The 21153-nt window shown below is 46.9% G+C and overlaps 6 protein-coding genes and 1 long non-coding RNA gene across 8 annotated transcripts; 3 read left to right on the top strand and 4 right to left on the bottom strand.

The window, feature by feature from the left end:
* Positions 1-1453: 1453 nt before the first annotated feature.
* Positions 1454-4051, bottom strand: LOC104145812 (histone H3). The gene has a single exon (XM_009677557.2). It carries the CDS (start codon positions 4049-4051, stop codon positions 3641-3643), a length of 411 nt encoding a protein of 136 aa, XP_009675852.1. The 3' UTR covers positions 1454-3640.
* Positions 1454-5796, bottom strand: LOC104145811 (histone H2B 8). Of its 2 annotated transcripts, XR_011140345.1 has the most exons (2): positions 5276-5796; positions 1454-2126 (listed from the first exon to the last, which is right to left on the bottom strand). XR_011140345.1 is itself a non-coding variant. In XM_009677556.2 (1 exon), exon 1 carries the CDS (start codon positions 5744-5746, stop codon positions 5366-5368), a length of 381 nt encoding a protein of 126 aa, XP_009675851.1. In that variant the 3' UTR covers positions 5289-5365. The 2 variants fall into 2 exon arrangements, 1 of the variants encoding a protein (XP_009675851.1); XM_009677556.2 differs by lacking the exon at positions 1454-2126 and having other exon boundaries at positions 5289-5746.
* Positions 5797-5990: 194 nt separating this feature from the next.
* On the top strand, positions 5991-6682 carry LOC104145810 (histone H2A-IV). Its single transcript, XM_009677554.2, has one exon. It carries the CDS (start codon positions 6115-6117, stop codon positions 6502-6504), a length of 390 nt encoding a protein of 129 aa, XP_009675849.2. The 5' UTR covers positions 5991-6114; the 3' UTR covers positions 6505-6682.
* A 699-nt stretch (positions 6683-7381) lies between these two features.
* On the bottom strand, positions 7382-8235 carry LOC104145837 (histone H1.01-like). Its single transcript, XM_068939513.1, has one exon. The coding sequence runs from the start codon at positions 8191-8193 to the stop codon at positions 7567-7569; it is 627 nt and encodes a 208-aa protein (XP_068795614.1). The 5' UTR covers positions 8194-8235; the 3' UTR covers positions 7382-7566.
* A 51-nt stretch (positions 8236-8286) lies between these two features.
* On the top strand, positions 8287-11496 carry LOC104145809 (uncharacterized). Its single transcript, XR_694454.2, has 3 exons — positions 8287-8531; positions 8616-8693; positions 9613-11496. It is a non-coding gene; the product is annotated as an uncharacterized lncRNA (long non-coding RNA).
* A 7290-nt stretch (positions 11497-18786) lies between these two features.
* LOC138066822 (histone H4) lies at positions 18787-19156 on the top strand. The gene has a single exon (XM_068939484.1). It carries the CDS (start codon positions 18787-18789, stop codon positions 19096-19098), a length of 312 nt encoding a protein of 103 aa, XP_068795585.1. The 3' UTR covers positions 19099-19156.
* Positions 19157-19295: 139 nt separating this feature from the next.
* On the bottom strand, positions 19296-20583 carry LOC138066821 (histone H3-like). Its single transcript, XM_068939435.1, has one exon. The coding sequence runs from the start codon at positions 20581-20583 to the stop codon at positions 20125-20127; it is 459 nt and encodes a 152-aa protein (XP_068795536.1). The 3' UTR covers positions 19296-20124.
* Positions 20584-21153: the final 570 nt, after the last annotated feature.

Below are 21153 nucleotides of genomic sequence, written 5' to 3'. Positions count from 1 at the left end.
TGCAGACTATAAACAACAGAGGATCAGCTCTGCAAGGCAGACAGAAAGAGGGATTTGCAAATGAAAAGAATGTGATTGGAAGTTTAAGACTTATCTTGATCTATTGACTTGCTTGGAAACTCCCCTATCACCTTACAATAGCTAATTCAGATTAAGAACTCACCTCACTTTTTATACAAATAAAGCTATATATATATATGTGTGTATGTATATAAAGTGTCCTAGATAACTAATAAATGTCTAAAGTAGAGCTGATTTGGACATTTGCTAGAGGAAAAAGCTGACCAAACATCATGAGTCATTAAAACTGCAACATCTCGTACAAATACACAATTTTAAAAATTTCTTATGAAACAGAGGATGAATTTTGCCAGGACACCAGTGATTATACGCTATCTGTTGGAATGCCAAGGAGCCCATTCTTACAAGGAGTGATTTCAGCCAGATCTTACCAGGTGCCAAATCACTCACAGGAGATAGAAGAACAGCCAGGAACAACCTCAGTCGAACATCTCTCAGAGCAGCCTTTGTCAGGGGCAGAAGCACCTCTGTTACTGTCAGCCAAACAGGGCAAAGCGCTGACCACGTGCAAGCCAGTCCTTGGCTAGTTAGCACACTGGTCTTGCATACAGCCAGCTTTTTCCTGACAGGATTCATCAGGTCAAGCTCCCTACTACAAAAAGCACAGAAATGCTATTGGATCATAGCTGGTGCCAGAGGAACTTTCGCTTTTCCTTTGCCTTTGAATTAGGAAATTTTGCACATTATCTGTGCAAGTATTGGTATTAAAAAACCTTAAAGTCAAATAAATTGTCTTTAGCAAATTCAGTTTTACTTTTTACTTGCTTTTAGTGCTATCCTTCTGGAATTTGCACTATTTCAGATTTGTCTGATATTCAGGTTTCTTTTAATTCATATATCATGTGCAAGCAGTCTAGCTATTCCTAAATCAGTTTGTATCTTGTCAATAACAATGTAATTGAGCAAGGAATAAAATATTCTTCATACCAGTCCTTATTTGTGCTTCATGAAGGCAATCTTTTTTTTTTTTCCCCTCCATGTGATTTGGGATTTTTGGTTGTTGTTTCATGGTTAAACGATTCAACACTATATGCAGACTGGAAGGATTCCAGCAACGGTTTAATTACATTTTAGGCAAAGGAGCAGCACCCCTCATTAAGCTAGAGTCAGTTTATTCCAACCTGCAGTCCCCCATTCTGCTACTGCCATCTGCAATTATTATAGACTTTCCAAATCCACGCAGATATCAGATTATTATTAGTCTTTTATATTACAATATATTCCAAAGAACCCCTTCAGGTTCAGGGAATTTCTAAGAGGGTTCATACGAGCATGCTTCCTCCAAGAAGCCTTGCAGGTCTGCTCCCTTCCCGAATACAACTGATGGAGCATTACTGCTTATTATCATTCAAACATGCAACTGTAGAATGAGTCAGAGCAATCAGCTATTTATTGTAACAGTCTAAACTCTTCAAAATAATGAAAATGATAGAATGAGATATTAGCACTCTCCCTGACCCATTCCTCATAAATTCCTCCTTAATCATGCAAATAAGCAACATTTATGCCCAAACCTCTGCTATAAAGTAACTGTTCTAATTGTTTGCTAATATATGACATTAAATATCCACAATGTAGAGATATTAAAAATAGGCATTTAAGTTTAATGACAAGATTAAATAAACTAATCATAAACATTTAATGTTATAACAGATAGGTTTTGATAGCAGATATGAATACATCCCTTTGCATCAGAGACAGTAAGAGAAAATGCATTTAGTTTACATAATCTTTTTGCCACTATACCATGGCCGCAAACACACCAATAATCATTTCGGCAACCATACTATTGCGAAAACGAAATGTATTCTGAAAAACACAAACCTTATATCAATGAGCAAAAGCGGCATCGGGGCGGGGGGGGAAGGCGGGGGGGAAATCTACATGGACGTAGTTCTCAAAGGGTTATTCTGGTGCCATTTTCCGCTCCCTGTTAACCCTCTGAGGTTAAGTAACAGAAAATGGCTGAAAGTGAGAAAACAAGGGAAAGAAAATGGTGCGTCAAGGAACTTGATTGGTCAGATTTTGCTGCAGAGTCCAGATTCCTGAAACAGAGAAAGGAACACTTCCTAAGATGAAACGCATCAGCAATTAACAGAAAAGGAATAATCTTACACTATTAGGCATTGAAAAATATTTATTTCCCCTGAACAATGCTCCGCGGCCCCTTATTGATGAGTTTAAACGAAAGCTACATTCAATTCAAGCCAACACTTTCTTCAAATCACAGCCGTTTATTTCAAGCATTACAAAAACCAGCAAGTATGATTTGCTGCTGTAATGGAACATACACCCAAAATTACATAAACATAATTGTATTTTAAAAAATCTTGAAACATGTCGGAAAGTCGGTGGACACTTAAAAAGTGCATTTTTGAGGCACTAACTATAGGTTCGTTGAGCTGGAGGGCAAGTGGTTGTGCAACTGCTCATACAGAACCTACAGTCAGGGAGAAGCCCTGTTTTCCGTATATGTGCGCCAGACTCATTGAATGCGAAAGGGGTGGCAGAGTTCTTAAAAGGAATTTAATAAAAATTCTCGCCTCGATATCAAATTTTTAACCCCCCAGTATTCCTAGGGAAATTATTTTCTGTGTTGAGTTCAGTAAATACGGCCGAGATTACACACGGATGCAGAAAAACGATCCAAACAGACGTCTCTAAATATGCAGACAGGGTACGCACAGCCATCAAGGACCCCACGAGTGTCCCCCACAGAAGGCACCAGCAGAAAGCGCATCTCTTCAGAAATGGAGATCGCAGAGACACCACCACACCACCCCCCGCCCTGAAAAAGTTAAGCTGCTCCCGGGGATAAGCTAAAAGCCCTTGAGAAGGGCTGATGTCCAGGGGAAGTCGCTCACGACAGCGACGCTCACATCGCCAGAGACAAAACACTGAGAAAACTACCGACCGAGTGCCTGCTTGGAAGGGTGGGAACGGACTTTTGGCTTCAGAAATAAAAGGGAATTAGACAAGGGGAACACTCTTACCAGTGGCAAAGTAATAAACTATGTTACTATAATAAAGAGTTTAAATAACTGCATCTTATATTTCCTCTAAAAAATATTTTTAACAGATTATGCATAGGATTCTGTGAAATGAGGCCCGTTTAAACATTAAGTTCTTCACTATGACTGTTCTAATAGAGCACAACTACGTAAAAAATAAAACTAACCTTCTCAGTTTCGATATCGCCTCCAGCTAAATAAAGGCATTGAGTATGAGTATCTTAACAGCGCAGAAAACACGTAGGGCATCGAAGGCCTACAAACAGGAAATTTAATCTAAAGTCCCGTCCGGTAGGAATCAGGATGAAAACTAAGCAGCAATTACCTTGTTCGGTTTGCTATGTCTTGCTCAACCCTGTCGAAACACAGCTTACCCTCACACTCTGCCAGAGTGTTCAGAGCAGAAAACAAAACCTGAGAAGCACAGCCAGACACGTCCTCCCCCACACAAAGTAACAGTTACAGCTCTTTCTCGTGCCAAAGTGGTGGCTCTTAAAAGAGCCTTTGGGTTTTCGGATAGTCTGGCAAAGATCGGGTTGCTAGGAGCCTCAGGCGCGCTCGCCGCGGATGCGGCGGGCGAGCTGGATGTCCTTGGGCATGATGGTGACGCGCTTGGCGTGGATGGCGCAGAGGTTGGTGTCCTCGAAGAGCCCCACCAGGTAGGCCTCGCTGGCCTCCTGCAGCGCCATGACGGCCGAGCTCTGGAAGCGCAGGTCCGTCTTGAAGTCCTGCGCGATCTCGCGCACCAGGCGCTGGAAGGGCAGCTTGCGGATCAGCAGCTCCGTCGACTTCTGGTAGCGCCGGATCTCGCGCAGCGCCACCGTGCCGGGCCGGTAGCGGTGCGGCTTCTTCACGCCGCCCGTGGCCGGCGCGCTCTTGCGGGCCGCCTTGGTGGCCAGCTGCTTGCGCGGCGCCTTCCCGCCCGTCGACTTACGCGCCGTCTGCTTCGTCCGCGCCATCGCTCACAGCAGCAGCTCCCCAACACCGACCTACAAGTCTCTGTGGCGCAGGCGGCTGCGGAGCGCGGTATTTATAAACACCAGCGTGCTGTGATTGGCCAGTGAGGAGGCGCGAACGCTATTGGATAATTTGAACGGTTTGAGCAGCCCGCGCTCTGGCGGGAGGGGGGGGAGGGCGGCAACGGTCTCCTCCCGCTGCCCCCCTCCCCCCGTCCGCTCCGGGTTACCCGTGGATCTGCCCCAAGCAACCAGGCCGCCGGCAGCAACAATCTCTGCCACAGCCGTCACCGCCCCCCGAGCGCGGAGCTCTTCTCCGTTCTCGGAACAGACGTTTCTACCGCTGCCTCTATCCGTAGCAGGCAGGTTATGAGGCCTTTGTCAATACGCTTTTTCGGGGAGAGAAAAAAAATAAGTAAAATAAAAATCAGACTTCACTTCGCATCTTCCTCTGCTTAATGTTCAAAAAAGCTCTGCCTCTCATTCGACCTTTTTCTTCCCTCAACCTTTTTTTCTTCCTTGCGTTCTCTCATTTGTCATCTGTCACTTCACAGATATGACTAACCTTATTCTCTCGCGCTTATTCTCCATTAAAAAAGGGACGACAGCGATATGTGCACCACACTCATATCAAACTCGTGAGGCAAGCGAGTGATAAAAAGAGATGATTTCGCATTCTTTCTTTTTAACTGTGTATGGTATGATATATATCATGAAACATTATCTCTTAAAGGCCACACACAGCCTAATCCTGATGCAGCTCTCTGAGCCAACAGGCAGCACTGTGGCTTTCGGCCAGGGCGTTCAAAAATGACAGTTAATATTGAAAGGAGACGAGGCCATCGTATTGGCAAAAGTGTAAGCCAAACTGAAAGGTCATCCTAATTCTACGAAAAATGATTTATTTCATTCCAGCACGGCTCTGCGTATTTCCCGACGTGTGTACTCGACAGCTTGTGCTGACGTTAATTACCTTAACGCAAAAGGCAGAGGAAGGAGCGCCTTTAAGCTTTACAGCTTGATTTGCTAAAGGTTTACAGATGACAACCAAAATCACGACTGGTGTTTCTAAAGCTTCCAAACACACAAATATTTTTTCCACTCATCCTGAGCTATTTTTGAAACTTAAAAAAAAGGAGTGCAAGGATAACAAACGCAATCGGAGCTAAACTCGAGAAATGCTGAAGACAACCCTTTGAAGTAGTATTAGATACCAGCACCACTCACCGAACAGAAAACGTGTGAACGACTCTTTTACTGAAAGTGTGGGTGGCTCTTAAAAGAGCCGTTTGGGTTAGACGATCTTCCAAATAAAATCTACTTGGAGCTGGTGTACTTGGTGACAGCCTTGGTGCCCTCGGAGACGGCGTGCTTGGCCAGCTCGCCGGGCAGCAGGAGCCGCACGGCCGTCTGGATCTCCCGCGAGGTGATGGTGGAGCGCTTGTTGTAGTGCGCCAGGCGCGACGCCTCGCCGGCGATGCGCTCGAAGATGTCGTTGACGAAGGAGTTCATGATGCCCATGGCCTTGGACGAGATGCCCGTGTCGGGGTGCACCTGCTTCAGCACCTTGTACACGTAGATCGAGTAGCTCTCTTTCCTTGTCTTTCTACGTTTCTTGTCACCTTTCTTCTGCGTCTTGGTGACCGCCTTCTTGGAGCCCTTCTTGGGAGCAGGAGCTGATTTGGCGGGTTCCGGCATTTTACAAGCCTGTCGCTCCTCCACTACCGCAGGAACAACGTAGATACAATAGCGGCGTCCCCCGTATTTATAGGGACGGTATGCAAATGAGATGACTCGAAACTGTACTCGTCTATTGGGCAGATTCGATTCGTGATGTCACACACAGGCAGACGTCAATTGGTCGTTATAGCATCGGCCTTCTCATTGGCTAATATCACAATCACCACCTCAGCCAATCACAAGTCCTGCTGAACCCTAGAAGGAAGAGATAAAAAGGCAGGGTGGAGGGTTTCGGCGCGTTTTGTTCTCTTCCCGCAGTTTTAGTTTGCTTTGCGCACGGCTGCTTTGCTGGGCTTTTTTGTTTGCTTTTTCGAGAAGCTGAGAATATGTCGGGCCGTGGGAAGCAGGGCGGCAAGGCGCGGGCCAAGGCCAAGTCGCGCTCGTCGCGGGCCGGGCTGCAGTTCCCCGTGGGCCGCGTGCACCGGCTGCTGCGCAAGGGCAACTACGTGGAGCGGGTGGGCGCCGGCGCGCCCGTGTACCTGGCGGCCGTGCTGGAGTACCTGACGGCCGAGATCCTGGAGCTGGCGGGCAACGCGGCGCGCGACAACAAGAAGACGCGCATCATCCCCCGCCACCTGCAGCTCGCCATCCGCAACGACGAGGAGCTCAACAAGCTGCTGGGCAAGGTGACCATCGCGCAGGGCGGCGTGCTGCCCAACATCCAGGCCGTGCTGCTGCCCAAGAAGACCGACAGCCACAAGGCCAAAGCCAAGTGAGACTGGTTCAACAAACAACCCAAAGGCTCTTTTCAGAGCCACCCACACTTTTCCCAAAAGAGCAGGAACACTTGAATCTACGAACAGTAGGATTATTTACTGCTGCCTCGAAAACCATGTTACGGTGATTCTATGTAACCGGAAACGTTTATATGTAAATATATATATTTACCTTGAACTGTGTTCAGCTGATGTGTGTAAATCGCCTCCTTTTTCTTTCTATTAAAAGTTCAGGTACCAAACATTCCCCAACGCGACCTAAGCTGAAAACTAATTTAAAAAATCACCTAAACGATAAAGTGTGGCCAAGACAGCAGCTACCAATCAGCGCTGCGTTTTCTACGAGCAGTTGCTGAAAGGAACACGGGAAGGACAGCTTGGGGGTCGTGCTCCCGTGCTTTGGTTTCCATGAGGGATAGGAGCGTTTTCCGCCATCGGATGGGGGTTGTTGTGCGGGGGGGCGGGGAGGGCAGGAGGGGTTAGAGGCTGCCGTGACGTAATGGGGCGGGGCAAAGGACAGCCAATCCGAGAGGAGCACGCTAGTTTCAAACCCGGCGGGGGATGCAGTGAGATTCCCACGGTGTCGCAGGCGCCGCCCGTATTTAGGGGTGGAGAAAGAGTCAAAGCTCTTTGTACGAAGTGGCAGAAAGGATTTTCAGCGCCTCGATGCGATTTTTTTTTTTTTTGCTGTCGTCCAGGGCTACAGGCTCTCTTAGGCTAGCGGTGACATAAGTTTGTCATTGTGATGTCATCACGTAATAAATCGCAGGACTTATCCACAGGGACGGCATCGACTAGTAAGTGATATCGGGGGACATAAGTGGGAAGGGAAGATCACGAGTTCAGACAAAATAGGCTAAGACGTACTTTTTCACCTGGCGTAAGTTTCTACTCACGAATTAGGAAAGTGATGGATAAGCACGGCAGGGAATGACCCCGTATCAGCCTGGGGTTTAACAGTTTTTTCAGATCTTCCTATTTTATTTTAACACCGTGGGTGGCTCTTTAAAGAGCCGTTGGGTATATCTGCAAAAGAAGTTTCCTTTCCTCTTCCAGTATCATTTACTTCCTCTTAGGCGCCGCCTTCGTCGCCTTGGGCTTGGCAGGCTTGGGCTTCACCGCCTTCGCCTTGGCCGGGCTCTTCGCTGCCTTCTTGGGCTTCGCAGCCTTGGCCGCCTTCTTGGGGCTCTTGGCCGCTTTCTTGGCCGCGGCGGCCGCCGGCTTCTTCGCCTTCTTGGGGCTCTTCTTCACCGCCGCCGCCTTCTTGGGCTTCTTGGCGGCGCTCGCGGGCTTCTTGGCCGCCGGCTTCTTGGGCTTGGCTGCCGCTGCCCGCTTCTTCGGGGCTTTTTCTTTCGTTTCTCCAGGTCTCTTGTTGAGGCGGAAGGAGCCGGAGGCGCCGGTGCCCTTGGTCTGCACCAGGGTGCCCTTGCTGACGAGGCTCTTGAGCCCCAGCTTGATGCGGCTGTTGTTCTTCTCCACGTCGTAGCCGCCGGCGGCCAGCGCCTTCTTGAGCGCGGCCAGCGAGAGCCCCTTGCGCTCCTTGGAGGCGGACACGGCCTTGGTGATCAGCTCGGTGACGCTGGGGCCCGAGGGCTTGCGGGCTTTGGAGCCGCCCGCCGCCTTCTTCGGCTTCTTGGCGGCGGCCTTGGCCGGGGGCTCCGCTGCAGCGGCGGGCGCGGTCTCGGACATGTTCGCAAACGCGTTTCAGAACGGGGGGAAGAGGTGAAAAAATTAGTAAAGAGAAGTTAGGAAGGGGCTGATATTTATAGGGAGGGGCTTCTTCTTGATTGGTGCCTCTGGGAGTCCGCCCTCCTGGAAGGGAGCGAGGACGGCTATGTTTCTTCGGAACAGATTTCTTAATATATTTTGCACCGTATCGGACAAGTAATGTCCTCCTTTGTGAGGCAAATTAAGGTGAAACAGGATGTTTTCTTTCATCACTGTTTTATGCCGAAGAAAACACGATAATGGAGGAAGGGAAGCCAGGAACGCCCCAGTACGGAATCTGAATGAGCCTCCGGCGAGAGGTGGGAGGAGCGGGTCTTTCTGTCATTTAAAACTGCAGCTGGAGAATCAGGACTGGAAAAACAGCTTTATCTTGTTCTTTGTAGTTTCCTCTCTCAGGAGGAAGAGGAGCGAGTCACTTTATGGCACTGCATTAATTAAAAGTCCACTTCAAAGAGACAGAGGTAACGTAAGACTGCCCGACAGAAGGGTCGCTTGCAAACAGGATGAGAATCGCGAGTTTGTTTTCAGAGCATTCTTTCTTTTCCTTTTATTTTTTTTGAAAGTGATAAAGGATTATTTTTTCCCCTCTATCAGCCCAAACTTTTTCAAAGAAATAGCGTTAGTTATTGACTTCTATAGAAAGTTAGATCTTGAAATCGTGTTAAGCGTAGGACTTCAGCAGTAGCCGTGTCAAGTCTACAAACAACCTGAGAACTATTTTTAAAACATTAAAGTGTTATTTGTTTGTTTTTTAAAACTTCAGATGCATTTATCTAGTATATTCAAGAGAGCAACCTTCTATTCATTCATATTTAATGTTGTGGGGTAGTAAAATGTATTGAGCGGGTCTGAAGCAGATCTTAATTTGTTGAAGCTCCTGACTGCACAGTTTGAAAAGCCCATGCCTTAAAAGAAGAGGCCTCTGGGATTTCAGTTTTGGTCTCTCGAGTTGCAGTGGAGAAGGGGGGAAGAGCATTTCTTATTTTTCAGAACCAATCCCCACATTGAAATATCAGAGAAGGGGCCCTCTCTGTTTTAGCTCTCTTAGAAACAAGGAAAGTCACTTTTCCCCACTAATATTTCAAACATCACTCCAGAACAGAAGTATTCTAGCATTTTATTTTCAAATGAAATACAAGTAGATTGACATCTAAAGTAGAATTTTCACTGCTGTTGTCTTCATTGGAAACAAGTTACACTCAATCACGGTAATTCACTCACCCAAGAATGTTTTCTTTTCTGCCTCTCCAGCCATGTCACTCCCTTGAGACAGAATATATATAGAGCTTGATTTCCTTTCATAAAAGCTTGTGACTAATGTTCCATTTTCTATGCCACCAATAGTATATTCATGGCTTTTTTTCCTTTTGTTTATTTCAGGAAAAACAAACAGAAAAAGAACTCTTAGTGCCAAAACCTCTTATTCTTCAACTGAAACGTAACTGGAATATTTTATTACTATTGCTGGAAATAGTTCTTTTCCTTGTTTTCCCTGACTAGCTGTCTGCCTTTGATGCAGAAAGATGATAATATGCTTCAATTTCATGTTAATATGCTTGTCATAAATCAACATGCTACCTGTCTGTAAAACATAGTTATATAAAGCTCCTGTATATTTTAAAATTAGAAGAGAGAAGTAGATCATAATACCTATGTATACATGTGAGAAAAGACAATAATAAATCATTTTCTCTAAAGATAACAAATATTTCTTTTCAGTTCACATGAAGAATTTCTGATTAGTCTGGATCCCTCTCCATAACCTGTTCCAATAATTCAGTCAGACTAAATTTTCAAATATATTTCTATATAAAGGGGGAAATTCTAGATTTAAGAGCAGTGTATCCCAAGTATTGGTGGTCATGAAAAATACATTAGTGTCATAGATATGCATGCAAAATGTATCTCTGTGCTTTAAAGCACTAGCTTTAGCATACATGCTGCAAACTCTTAGATAACTTGGTTAATGGAGGCTGCAGCATTCCAGATCATATTTCTTAGAACGCTGGTATTCAGCTTGTATTTAGTTCATGGACCACTGTTCTGTCATAAAGTGTTAGAAGGTAACATGCAAGATGATATCGAAAAAGAAGCCTGCACAAGTCTGCAAGCAAACAAGTAAGTGGAGTAATAACTGAACACTCAGATTCTAGTTAACTTTATCATACTTACTATGCTGTATGAAAAGTCCTTGAAAATTCTGTTCCTGCAAAACAACTCACTTTTTTTTTTTTTGAAAGCTTGTGCTTGATTGCTGTGCTACAGATCATGAATTTGGACGGCACAAAAACGTTGTCTAGACTTTCCAAGTACTGAGCAGTCTTCCCAGTCCTAGTCTATGTTCTACTTTTTTGCCTGCCTTTTTAGAAGGAGAAGTTGCTTTAGGCTACAACAGTTACTAAGAGGTAAGCAAGTTACAGTTTGTCTAGGCTGACAAAAATGAATGGAATTAATGCCTGCTGCCAAGAGTATCTTCATGAAGTTGTGGGCTGTTCTAGATAAAACTTATTTGAACGTCCTTGTGGCAAAGTGTAGATAAAGGTTAACCAATCATAGTTTTTATTTTTCTTTTTCATAGATTGCCCTCAGACGCTTTCACTTAAATATTTAGTTTCTTTACCACTTTTCCACAACCATCCGTAGCAAGCCAGACTATAACCAAGTAGAAATATATATTATAAATCTGGCACAACGTAGAGAAACTTTTTGAATATTTCATTGGTACATTCTTTTTCATATTCCCCTGAAAATAATCCTGTTTAGAGATCGAAGGAGGAAAAAAAGTTGTTGCCATTAAGATTTCTTTTTCTCTTAGATACATAGTACAAGGCCAACTTAAACATCCATAAACATGAAAAAAATTTACATGATTCCTTCCATTCACAGTAATTGTAGAGATACCGGTGCCCACATTCAGGAAACTGAAATTCAGCTCGAAGCCTGAAAGCTAATTATATTATAGCTGCGGCAGAAATGCAGCAGAAACCTACATTTGCTGGTGACAGTAGATGCTCTGTGGATCTTTAACACTTAACAAAATAACGTACTGCTGTTGAACGCAGCTGCTCCCTGCGCATCGTTCCCCCACCCCGCGCATCTTCCCGGAGTCGCTACTCTTGCTGTTTTGCGGCTGACTATCGGGGCAAGTGACCGAGTTTGCGCTTCCCCCACCTTGCAAAGCAGTCACCCCCGGGGCAGCCCCCCGCGGAGTGCACGGCCGGGCCGCGCTGAGCCCCGCGCCGCCCCCGCAGCGCCTGCGCCAGTTTCTCGCCAATCTCGCCCCGTGAAGGAGCCTCCTCCCTCCATCCCTTTTGCTCTCCCCCTCCCTCCGTCTCTCTTCCTTCTCCCGTTACTTTCTCCTCCCCCCCCCCCGCCTCCAGCCAGTCGTTTCCGTGCGGTTAATCTCCAAAGAGGGAGGCGAGCTGCTGAATGACAACGCAATAAGCGCATGAGCGCTCCTGTGGCACCGCAGAAGGCACTTGTTAAAAACACCCCGCGCTCTGAATGCCTCTAGTGTTTCCTGAATTAACCGTTGGCTTTAGTTCACTGCTTTTTTTTTTTTTTTTTTGTATTTATCCTGTGGCTGCTGTCCAGGATAAACAACCAAGGAGCAGGTAAGGTTGTTTGATTGCTGTATTGTAGAACACGATTCTGATTCTGCAGACTTGATGGCGGAGACAACATACTATGGACCAACCTGCTTGATAAACTGTTTCTGCAAGGAGCCCATCATCATTAAAACATTTCCATCCTGTTCCTTCAGCCCTACAAAACTCGATGCATCAGTCTGGGATGCAGAAACAATTATACCATATTAACGAGGCTGACACAGGCAAAACTTTTCTTCTCTAGATAGCAGTTCTATATACCACCTCCTTAGGAATTTGAATATACAAAGTCTCTGCACTCTATGCATATGAATGATGCTGCTCCTCACATGGGGGTAGGAATCTCAAATAGAACCAAGTCCTCCCCTCTTCCTACCTACACTGAAGCTTTGTCCTGCCATGGAACTTAATCTATTGCATCTTCAAATAGTTTGGAGCCCGCTAGTCTGCCTCTAAAATTCCCTTTGGCTTTGTGAGAGAGCCATAGGCATACCTTTACAAAATAGGACCCAAAGTAATTTAGAATCCCTGAAAAATTTGTTAAACAAATTAATTGGTTGTTTGGTTTTGTTTTTTGTTTGTTTGCTTATTCTGTGATCTTCAGCAAGTGCACATAGCTGAATGGTAGTTAACACCAGCAGGGACCATTTCAGAAAGGTTTTTCAAGAGATGATAGTATTCAGCACCAATGTTATGAAGTGTTCACAACTATGCAAGCAACTGCATTCTCCAGAATTCATTTCTGTAGAGGACAGTGACATAGCTGGATCTATTCTCATCCTTTCAACTTTTCTTTTTCATTTGGGAAAAAAAAAGTCTGTAAAGATAAGGAATCTTCTTACTCAAGGAAACCTTTTCTGATGCTTAGGGAGCTCTTCTGGCCTCAGTACTCCTTGAGCTGATGACTAACATTATAAATTAGGTCTGACCTCACTAAACTTGAGAAATTTAGCCATTGCCCTTCAAGATAGAGGGATATGTAAGGACACCTTCTCCCAATCCCACCTAAGATGCCAGCACTTTATTACCTCATGCCTCTAGCTGTTCTGCTGCCTCCCCACTGCAGATATTTGACAGGTCACAAGAGTGTCCTGTGTCACACTGCTGGCCATGACACAGAGGTGCCATAGAGGTAGCTGTGTCCCCTTCATAGCTTTGCTTGTCCTGTCCCTCATGGTAGTTTGAGACAGAAATATGTCTCATCCAGCACTCCCATGGTGCTGTAGAGAACTGTCCTTGGGAATCCCAGGATCGAATGGGGAAGGTGGCAAGCTGCAGGGGCTGCAAAGGTACTTCTGCTCCTTCTCCTGCAGGGAGGATGAATAGGGTGGATAACACCAAAAGGTACAGGGCATCCGGTCCTTTGTAATCTTTTCCTTATTTACCACACTACAAAAGGCATTTACAGTTAATCCCCTTCACCCTGTCCCACTCAATCTGCTTATGGATGCTCAGTGTGCCCATAACCCTCCTCCCAGACTGCAGTCCTGTTTTGGAAGCCACAACTGTTTCTGGAAAGAGCTGAGGGTCCAAGCAAAACTGATATTCCAACCACTTCTGGAGATTATATGTCTTCTTTCATCTTCTGACTATCGCCTGGTGCAGCCACCTCCTGTAAGAGTTCTTAAAATTTCCGAGCTTGCTTTTTAATGCATCTGGGATTACTGCCATGTAATGTCACATTTGACATTTTGTAAGACGCTATCTCTACTGTAATAGACTGAGTATATTTCTTGATTTAATTAAAAAAAAAAATCAATGCATCTGGAGTAAATTTCTCTCTAGAGAGGCTTGTAGAGGATAAAATGAATGGGATTCTTTTGATTAATGAATTATTTTTTTAATCCAGTGTGGTATCAACTGCAGTAATGGTGGCCATATTTATATATAATTAGTCTGGAATTATTTTTCTGACTTTGTTTTTGCAAATTATAGTCCCTAGGAGTACATAATCCATCTAAATGTATACAGTAGAACTGCACATGCATCCTGCTGAACAGATTAGGAAGGTTGTTCGTTCCTTTTTTTTTTTTAAGTAGAAGCAAATGGCTCCCTTATAGGAATGAAATTTTGCTCGTGGATCTGAAAGGGCAGACCTAGTCCACAGCTGAGATAGTTATCACCAATCTCTAGTTGAGGGGGATGGGACGAGGCAGGTTGTGAGTGCGCCAAGGGAATGTAGCACTAGATAGCTTTGGGATTGAGCACTGGCATGCTCGACAGAGCGCTGCAGACTTTGGACAATCCAACTCCTAACATTGCTGTGATTCCTAAGGTAAAGCAGTCCCGTGTGAATTCCCAGAAAAGCCCGAGTTCACTTGATGACAGGATGCCTCACTAGATGTCCTGGAAGCTGCTGAGAAGCTCTGAGCACTAGTGTGTGAGAAATTCCCAAGAGACCATTTAAAATGCAGAAGAGCTAGTCAAAAGGTGGCACTGCCAGAATCTCAAAGTCTGCTTTGGAACCTATTAACTTGGAAAAGCTGGCAATAACCTGGGTAGATGTCTTTAAAGATATCTGTTTTCATTGAAATGATACCATCTTTGTAAAATGCCTGAGAAAGAAAAACCTTTCTCTGGTGGAAAACTAGCTCCTAGAGTGAGGTTTCTAACAGACCATCTTTTTGGTGAGCTCATTACAAAGGCTGGCTCTGACCAGGTGAGAGTAGCTGTTGTGCAGAATTGAGCATTGCACAATGCATAGAGATATGGGATGTTTTCATCTGTGCATAAGCATCCTATTCACTAGGAAAAAAAGTACCATTCAGGTGAATGGACCCCTTCATAAGTTTGCCATATGCTGTAATCCTGTCAGAAGTGTCAAAAACCATTCTGCACACATAGGATCCTCCAGCTGGTTGAGCTGTGTCTTTGTAGCTCTGTTCTTTCCTACTTTCCAGGCACTCCAGGGTCACGTCCTAGTGAGAAGCAGAGCTGGTAATGGAGCAGTTGAGGAAAAAATGTGGAAAAAAAGCATAGTTTAATGTTGAGATGCTTGAGATGGCAGATCTTAGGGCGTTTTGGGGCACGTTGCTTGTGTGAGGGAAGAATAAAAGTGAGACGATTTGGAGCAGCAGGTAGAATTCAGGTCAGTCAGAGACATGAGAAGACACCAAAAGGTTATTGCAATGCTGGGGTCTGATGCAAAGGGAGGTATGGACCCTTTCCTAGTCTCTTCTCTATGGTTGTGTGCTGGCACACCTACTAAGAGATCAACAGTTCCTTTAGATAACAACTAAACAAGTTTCCGCGAAACCCTCCAAAGCAACTAGATCTCTGAAGGGACAACAAGTTTTGAAATGTACAGTTGAAGTGCATGATATAGCAACAGCCTCCTCCTCTAAGCGATGCTTCTGGGGAAGGTCAGGGGTATAAACAGGAATAACAAGATGAGAGGTCAGATTCAAAGCTAATGCAGAAGCAAAAAAGAGCATTGCACCTTGCTATGACATACTTGGAACGGGCAGACCAGTAGAGCTGCTCCCTCTCCTGTCTTCTCCCAACCTCTTTCTTCCCTCTAGGATCCCCCTGGCTGCTGCCCACATCAAGGGAGACATCACAAGGCTCTTCCACCTAATGCCATGTGATCACAGGAAAACAAAACTCTTCACCCTCCCCATGCTGTCTTGAGTTATGGGAAAAGCTGCATTGTAAAAATGATTAATAGGTATTTCATGGATTAATATGCACTTGTTCGTTCTGGGAATCAAGTAATCAATACAAACAGGCCACTAGGAGTGAAAAGTGAACACTGGGCCACAGAACATGAGAAAATCAAAATGTCCCCTTAGAAAAGAAAGCTTTACTCCAGATTTCAGTAAATGTAATTTGCTCTACAGTTGTTCTTCCTGCTTTTCCAGAACGTGGAAGTGTCTGAACTCCTGTAAATATATTCCAGGATGTATGCTCCTCCCACTGGTTTAATTTTATCTTCCTTGAGGGGTTCTCTAAATCCTCAATTACATGTAGATGGTTATTTCATACCTCCAGCTGCTCATAAAGTGCTTAGAAAGATACCTTGCACATACAATATGCTTACATAAAAACAATAAAATTAACCTTTCTGTAGTTTGCTATGCAAAAGGTAAACATGGATAAATGCAACTTGACTTTAACAATCATATAATGTAGGACCATTTTCCTCAAATCATCCAAGCACAACCTAATACAGTAATCTATTCTATGTACCAATACATTGCTGTCATATCTACAAAGATTCTATGTAAAAACACTCATAGTAAGAATTTAGGCTTTTGAACATGTGTCTTTTATCCCTTTTGAAGTTAAGATATTGCTTAGGACAGGGACGATTTATGTTGTTAGCTGTTTTGGTTCCTCAGTGGGGTTGTCACACTTCCAAAAAGTCACAGATACAAGACAAGGAAAAAATTATATGTACACTTAGGAAAGGTTAATATCTAGAGGATCAAGAAAATATTATGCAAAAATATACCAAGTTTAGATTTCATGGAAAAAAGTGTTTAAGCACACAGCATATGCCACAAAAAGAGTCAATGAACTAAAAAGAAGTGAAAAATAGGTGCTAAAATACACAGAAGTCTTTTTAACAAAGTGCTAATCCACATTTAAACACATTAGACAGAGGAGGTGAACATGGCAGCTTGCAAGGTGGAATATACTTTCCCAGTAATCACCTAAAGACAATGAACTGGTTTATGTGAAAAATCTACAAGAATATAACATCCGAACCATTCAAAGTCCTTAGGAGAAAAGAAAGCAAAACTATAGAAAAGATGTACAAAAATGTTACACAATTAAAAAAAAAGGTACCAGATGACAAGGGAAACGTATTTCTTTTAGTAGTCCTGAACAGAAGAAGAACAGAAGAGGTCATTTAAATCTAGCCAAATATAGGGAAATACATACTTACAAGTATCAGCAAAAATTTCCATCATCTTTATTCAGCTCCTGACCTAGAGAAACAATGGGTAAGGAACAATGCACTTTAAAACTATGCAGAAGTTTTACTGAGATTTCTATTATAATGTATTATTGTTTTAACTGAGAGCTGGAGGAGAAAAAAAATGCACAATATGAATTCTTTCCTCCCCCACCTTCAATTTTCAAAGCTTTTCACTCCATTAATCATTTCAACTTAATTATGGATTACAGCAAATATATAACTCGTATAACTTCAAGGACATCACAGAAGTCCTGAGCAAAAAGATTTCAAAAAAATTAGGGGATGTTTGAATAACTGATTCAACCTTGTGCAATATGGTATAACAAAAGGAAACAATTACTGTTGCTTCCCACAGTACTCTTACGCTAGAGCTTAAGAGTGTCAGAAGAACTGAAAAGCCAAGTGTCAGTTAATCTATGCTTAAGCTCATTAGTTTATGCAGAGAACATTGCAATCATCTCTATTCATAAGAAAATTTCATCCTAGCTTGCATATTTAATTTGTTCAGCTTCTATTTAGTGCCAATAATATAGGGTGTCTGGTTCTTATGGGAGAAATAGTTGGACTGTTAATTACTACTATACAAAGCCACTGCAATCCTTATGTAAACACAGGAGCTTCACCTGGGCCCACAGCTCCATGAAGGCCCATATGAAAAGGTAAATACGCTTCAGCTATTGCTGCGACCCTAAACCTGGCGGCATCAAGAACTAATACAAACACTACAAAGTAAGAAATCTACACAACAAAGATTTATGAAGCCAGTGGACAAATACATACTGAACTCAATATCATGTATTTCAAGGCTAAGGGAGGGGGGGGAGAGAAAAATATTTCAGTGAGAAAAGGTGTAAAAGGACCAAGAATTTAATAAAAATATGATGATATAAAGGGAGAGGGTTGTGAAAACAGCATGTAAAAAATGCTCAGGCTCAGAAACATTACTGCGGACCCATTAGGAAAGGGGGGGGGGGAATGAGGGAGGGAAGCAGAGGGGGAAATCAAACAAAACGCCACATACCAGCATAAACAAACACAAAAAATCAAAACCATATATTGAACACAAACATAATTAACCAGCCTTGAGAGAAAAAAACTCTTGGAAAGAAGGAGGTGGTGAATTGCATACGTTTTGAACGGCATCTACCTCCAGTAAACGAATCCTCCAAGAACAAAGCAAATAAAAAAAAATCTTAAACATAAAAAGAAACCTAAAACGCGTTAAGACGTAACGGAAGAGAAAATAACGGCCGTGCGCAGGCAGGGTACGACGCCGATCAGCAGTGGCAGAGCCCCCAGGCGACACTGTACAGCCCGCAGACCTCCGCGCAACAGGGAGAGACCGCAGGGAGACAACGGCCACTGCCCAAAAGCTCCAAGTAGGATAAGGGGACGCCCGGAACCGCTCACGGTAGCCGCCCTTACAAGAAACAAACATGAGCAGGAGTAAACGACCCCGCAGACGAAGTACGTCAAGGGGAAACCGTGCATCACAGCTACCACCGCCACGCACCCCGCGGCCCGGCGCCTTTGTTGGAGCGACGCGAAATGGCGGCGGCGCGGGGCGGGGCGGCGGCGGCGCTCCCGGCCCCGCGCCCCCATTGGCTGGATTTTGCTGCAGACTCGCGGCCGGCGCCCGCCGGGCCCCGGCTCCCCCCGCCGGCGGCCGGGACAGGCCGCGGGCACCGAGCGCCGCCAGCACGGAAGCCGGGCCGTGCGCCGCGCCGCGCCAGGCCGCAGGGTGCCGCCGCCGCCGCCCGCCGCTTCCCCTCCGCCTCAGCCGCGGCCTCGCCGGGCCTGGCGTCCTGTCGCCCCGCCCCGCGCCCTCTCGGTGGCGCCCGCGCGCGAACGCCCCCGTCCCCAGGGAGCGGGAGCGCGGGGGCGAAGAGCCCCGCCCTTGGCCCGCCCCGCCGCGTCCCGCCCCCCCGCCGCAGTCCCCAACCAGGTCCGACCGCCGGCAATATAGGGGGCCGCGGGCGCCGCTTGCCGCCACACGCAGCTCGGCTCGAGAGCAGCGCGAGGATGTCTGGCAGAGGCAAGGGCGGGAAGGGGCTCGGCAAGGGGGGCGCCAAGCGCCACCGCAAGGTGCTGCGCGACAACATCCAGGGCATCACCAAGCCGGCCATCCGCCGCCTGGCGCGGCGCGGCGGCGTCAAGCGCATCTCGGGGCTCATCTACGAGGAGACGCGCGGCGTGCTCAAGGTCTTCCTGGAGAACGTCATCCGCGACGCCGTCACCTACACGGAGCACGCCAAGCGCAAGACGGTCACGGCCATGGACGTGGTCTACGCGCTCAAGCGCCAGGGACGCACCCTCTACGGCTTCGGCGGCTAAGCTCGTCGCAGGAACGGTCGCGCTTTCACAACCCAAAGGCTCTTTTCAGAGCCACCCACCTTTTCGAAAAAAGGGCCGTGATCGCTCTTATCAGGCGTAGTTAGTGCTTGCGCTGTTGCGCTACGACCCCCTGGGGAACGGGGAGGGTGGAGGGGGGTACACGCTTCCTCCTTCACCACCACCACCGTTTTTAAGGCAGTTCTTAAAATCGGCGCAGAAGAAGCGCACCGGCAGGGCTCCGGAAAGCGGGCGGGGGGGGCGGCAGGGCACAGCTCAGTCACGTAGCTCAATGGGCTCGGCGGAAAAGCGTTTCTGCGTCGAAACCTGGGAGCCTGCCTGCTTCCCCCTCTTCCCCACGGCCGCCTTTTAACGGGACTGGAAGGGACAGGCAGGCGCAGAAAACAGGCCCCCAGGCATAAGCGACGGACAAAGCGGTTGTGCGAGAGCCACGTCCCAGAGCGAGCCGCCCCCCCTCCCCCCCCGGACACCGGCCTTAGAGAAGGGAGCTCAAACGGGAAGCCCGTAAAAATGGCGGGACCCTTTCCTCCCTCGCTGGCTCGCTCTGTTCCGTAGGCGGGGCCGGGCCGGGCGAGGGTGAAGGCGGGGGAGGGAGAAGAGGGGCAGGCCAAGCGGCTCGAAACACTCGTAGCGCCCTAGATACTGCGGAGGAAAGAACCAGCCGCGAGCACCGTGCAAACGCGCCAGTTCCCCCTCCTCCCCCGAAAGCGTGCCCGCCGGCCACAGGCCGCGCTCGACCCCCCTCCCCGCCGCCGCGAGCCTCACCCCGAGCAGCCCCGGCTTGCCAGGGCCGAAGCGGGGGATCCGGCGCTCCCTGCTGCCCCTGCGCGCTGCCTGAAACGCCGCCAGCTCGCATTGCCGCCAGCACCGCAGCCCGCGCCCGGCACAAAGCGCTAGCCCGCTCCAGGAGCGGGGATGAGAACAGCTCTCCTCAGTGCCTGTGGGGTGGCTCTTAAAAGAGCCTTTGGGTTTGGCGGTCGCGGAGGGGCGCCGGCTCCGGCAGGAGCCTCAGGCGCGCTCGCCGCGGATGCGGCGGGCGAGCTGGATGTCCTTGGGCATGATGGTGACGCGCTTGGCGTGGATGGCGCAGAGGTTGGTGTCCTCGAAGAGCCCCACCAGGTAGGCCTCGCTGGCCTCCTGCAGCGCCATGACGGCCGAGCTCTGGAAGCGCAGGTCCGTCTTGAAGTCCTGCGCGATCTCGCGCACCAGGCGCTGGAAGGGCAGCTTGCGGATCAGCAGCTCCGTCGACTTCTGGTAGCGCCGGATCTCGCGCAGCGCCACCGTGCCGGGCCGGTAGCGGTGCGGCTTCTTCACGCCGCCCGTGGCCGGCGCGCTCTTGCGGGCCGCCTTGGTGGCCAGCTGCTTGCGCGGCGCCTTCCCGCCCGTCGACTTACGCGCCGTCTGCTTCGTCCGCGCCATTGACCTCTCCGCAGTTTTTTGAGAAAAGGAAAAAGAGCTGCTGAGCATCTGCGGCCCCTATTTATAGCCGGCGGGGGCTTTCCCCCCCCCACCCGTAGGGAAGGACGAATCTCATTGGCCTATTCGAAAAGGCCTCCAACCCCGCATTAACCCCAGGTATCCTGCTGCCCCGTCCTCCCCAGCTGGACGCGCAGTCTTTTTCTCTCCAGTGGAATTTTAAGGGGGAGGGAAGGAGAACTGGACACTTACTTTGTTGAGTATTTCCTTCTCTTTTTCTTCTTGAGTGAATTAAAGCACTGAAATGTGGTTCGAGCGTCCACATTATTAAATATTTGTAGGTGATGGTTTCAGATTTTCTTCACCGCTCGAAATACAGAGTAGCATTAAAGCTGCTTTCTTGGCCAGGTATAAAAATGAAGTGTTAAGAAATACATGTTTTGTTCTTTATAAATGGGAAAATAGATGTTAATGAATTATTAAATACCTCAATTCTAGTAGATTAACCAGCTCACCTGAGTATGAGCAACAATTTTTTTGGATTTCTTTTAGGTTTACAGGATACCTCCCTTAAAAAAAAGGAAAAAAATCCTGCTTTACTCAAAACACGTTTATTATTGT

This window comes from Struthio camelus, chromosome 1 (assembly GCF_040807025.1).
Source record: "Struthio camelus isolate bStrCam1 chromosome 1, bStrCam1.hap1, whole genome shotgun sequence".
Taxonomy (NCBI): Eukaryota; Metazoa; Chordata; class Aves; order Struthioniformes; family Struthionidae; genus Struthio; species Struthio camelus.
This window is presented reverse-complemented; position numbering and strand designations above follow the sequence as displayed.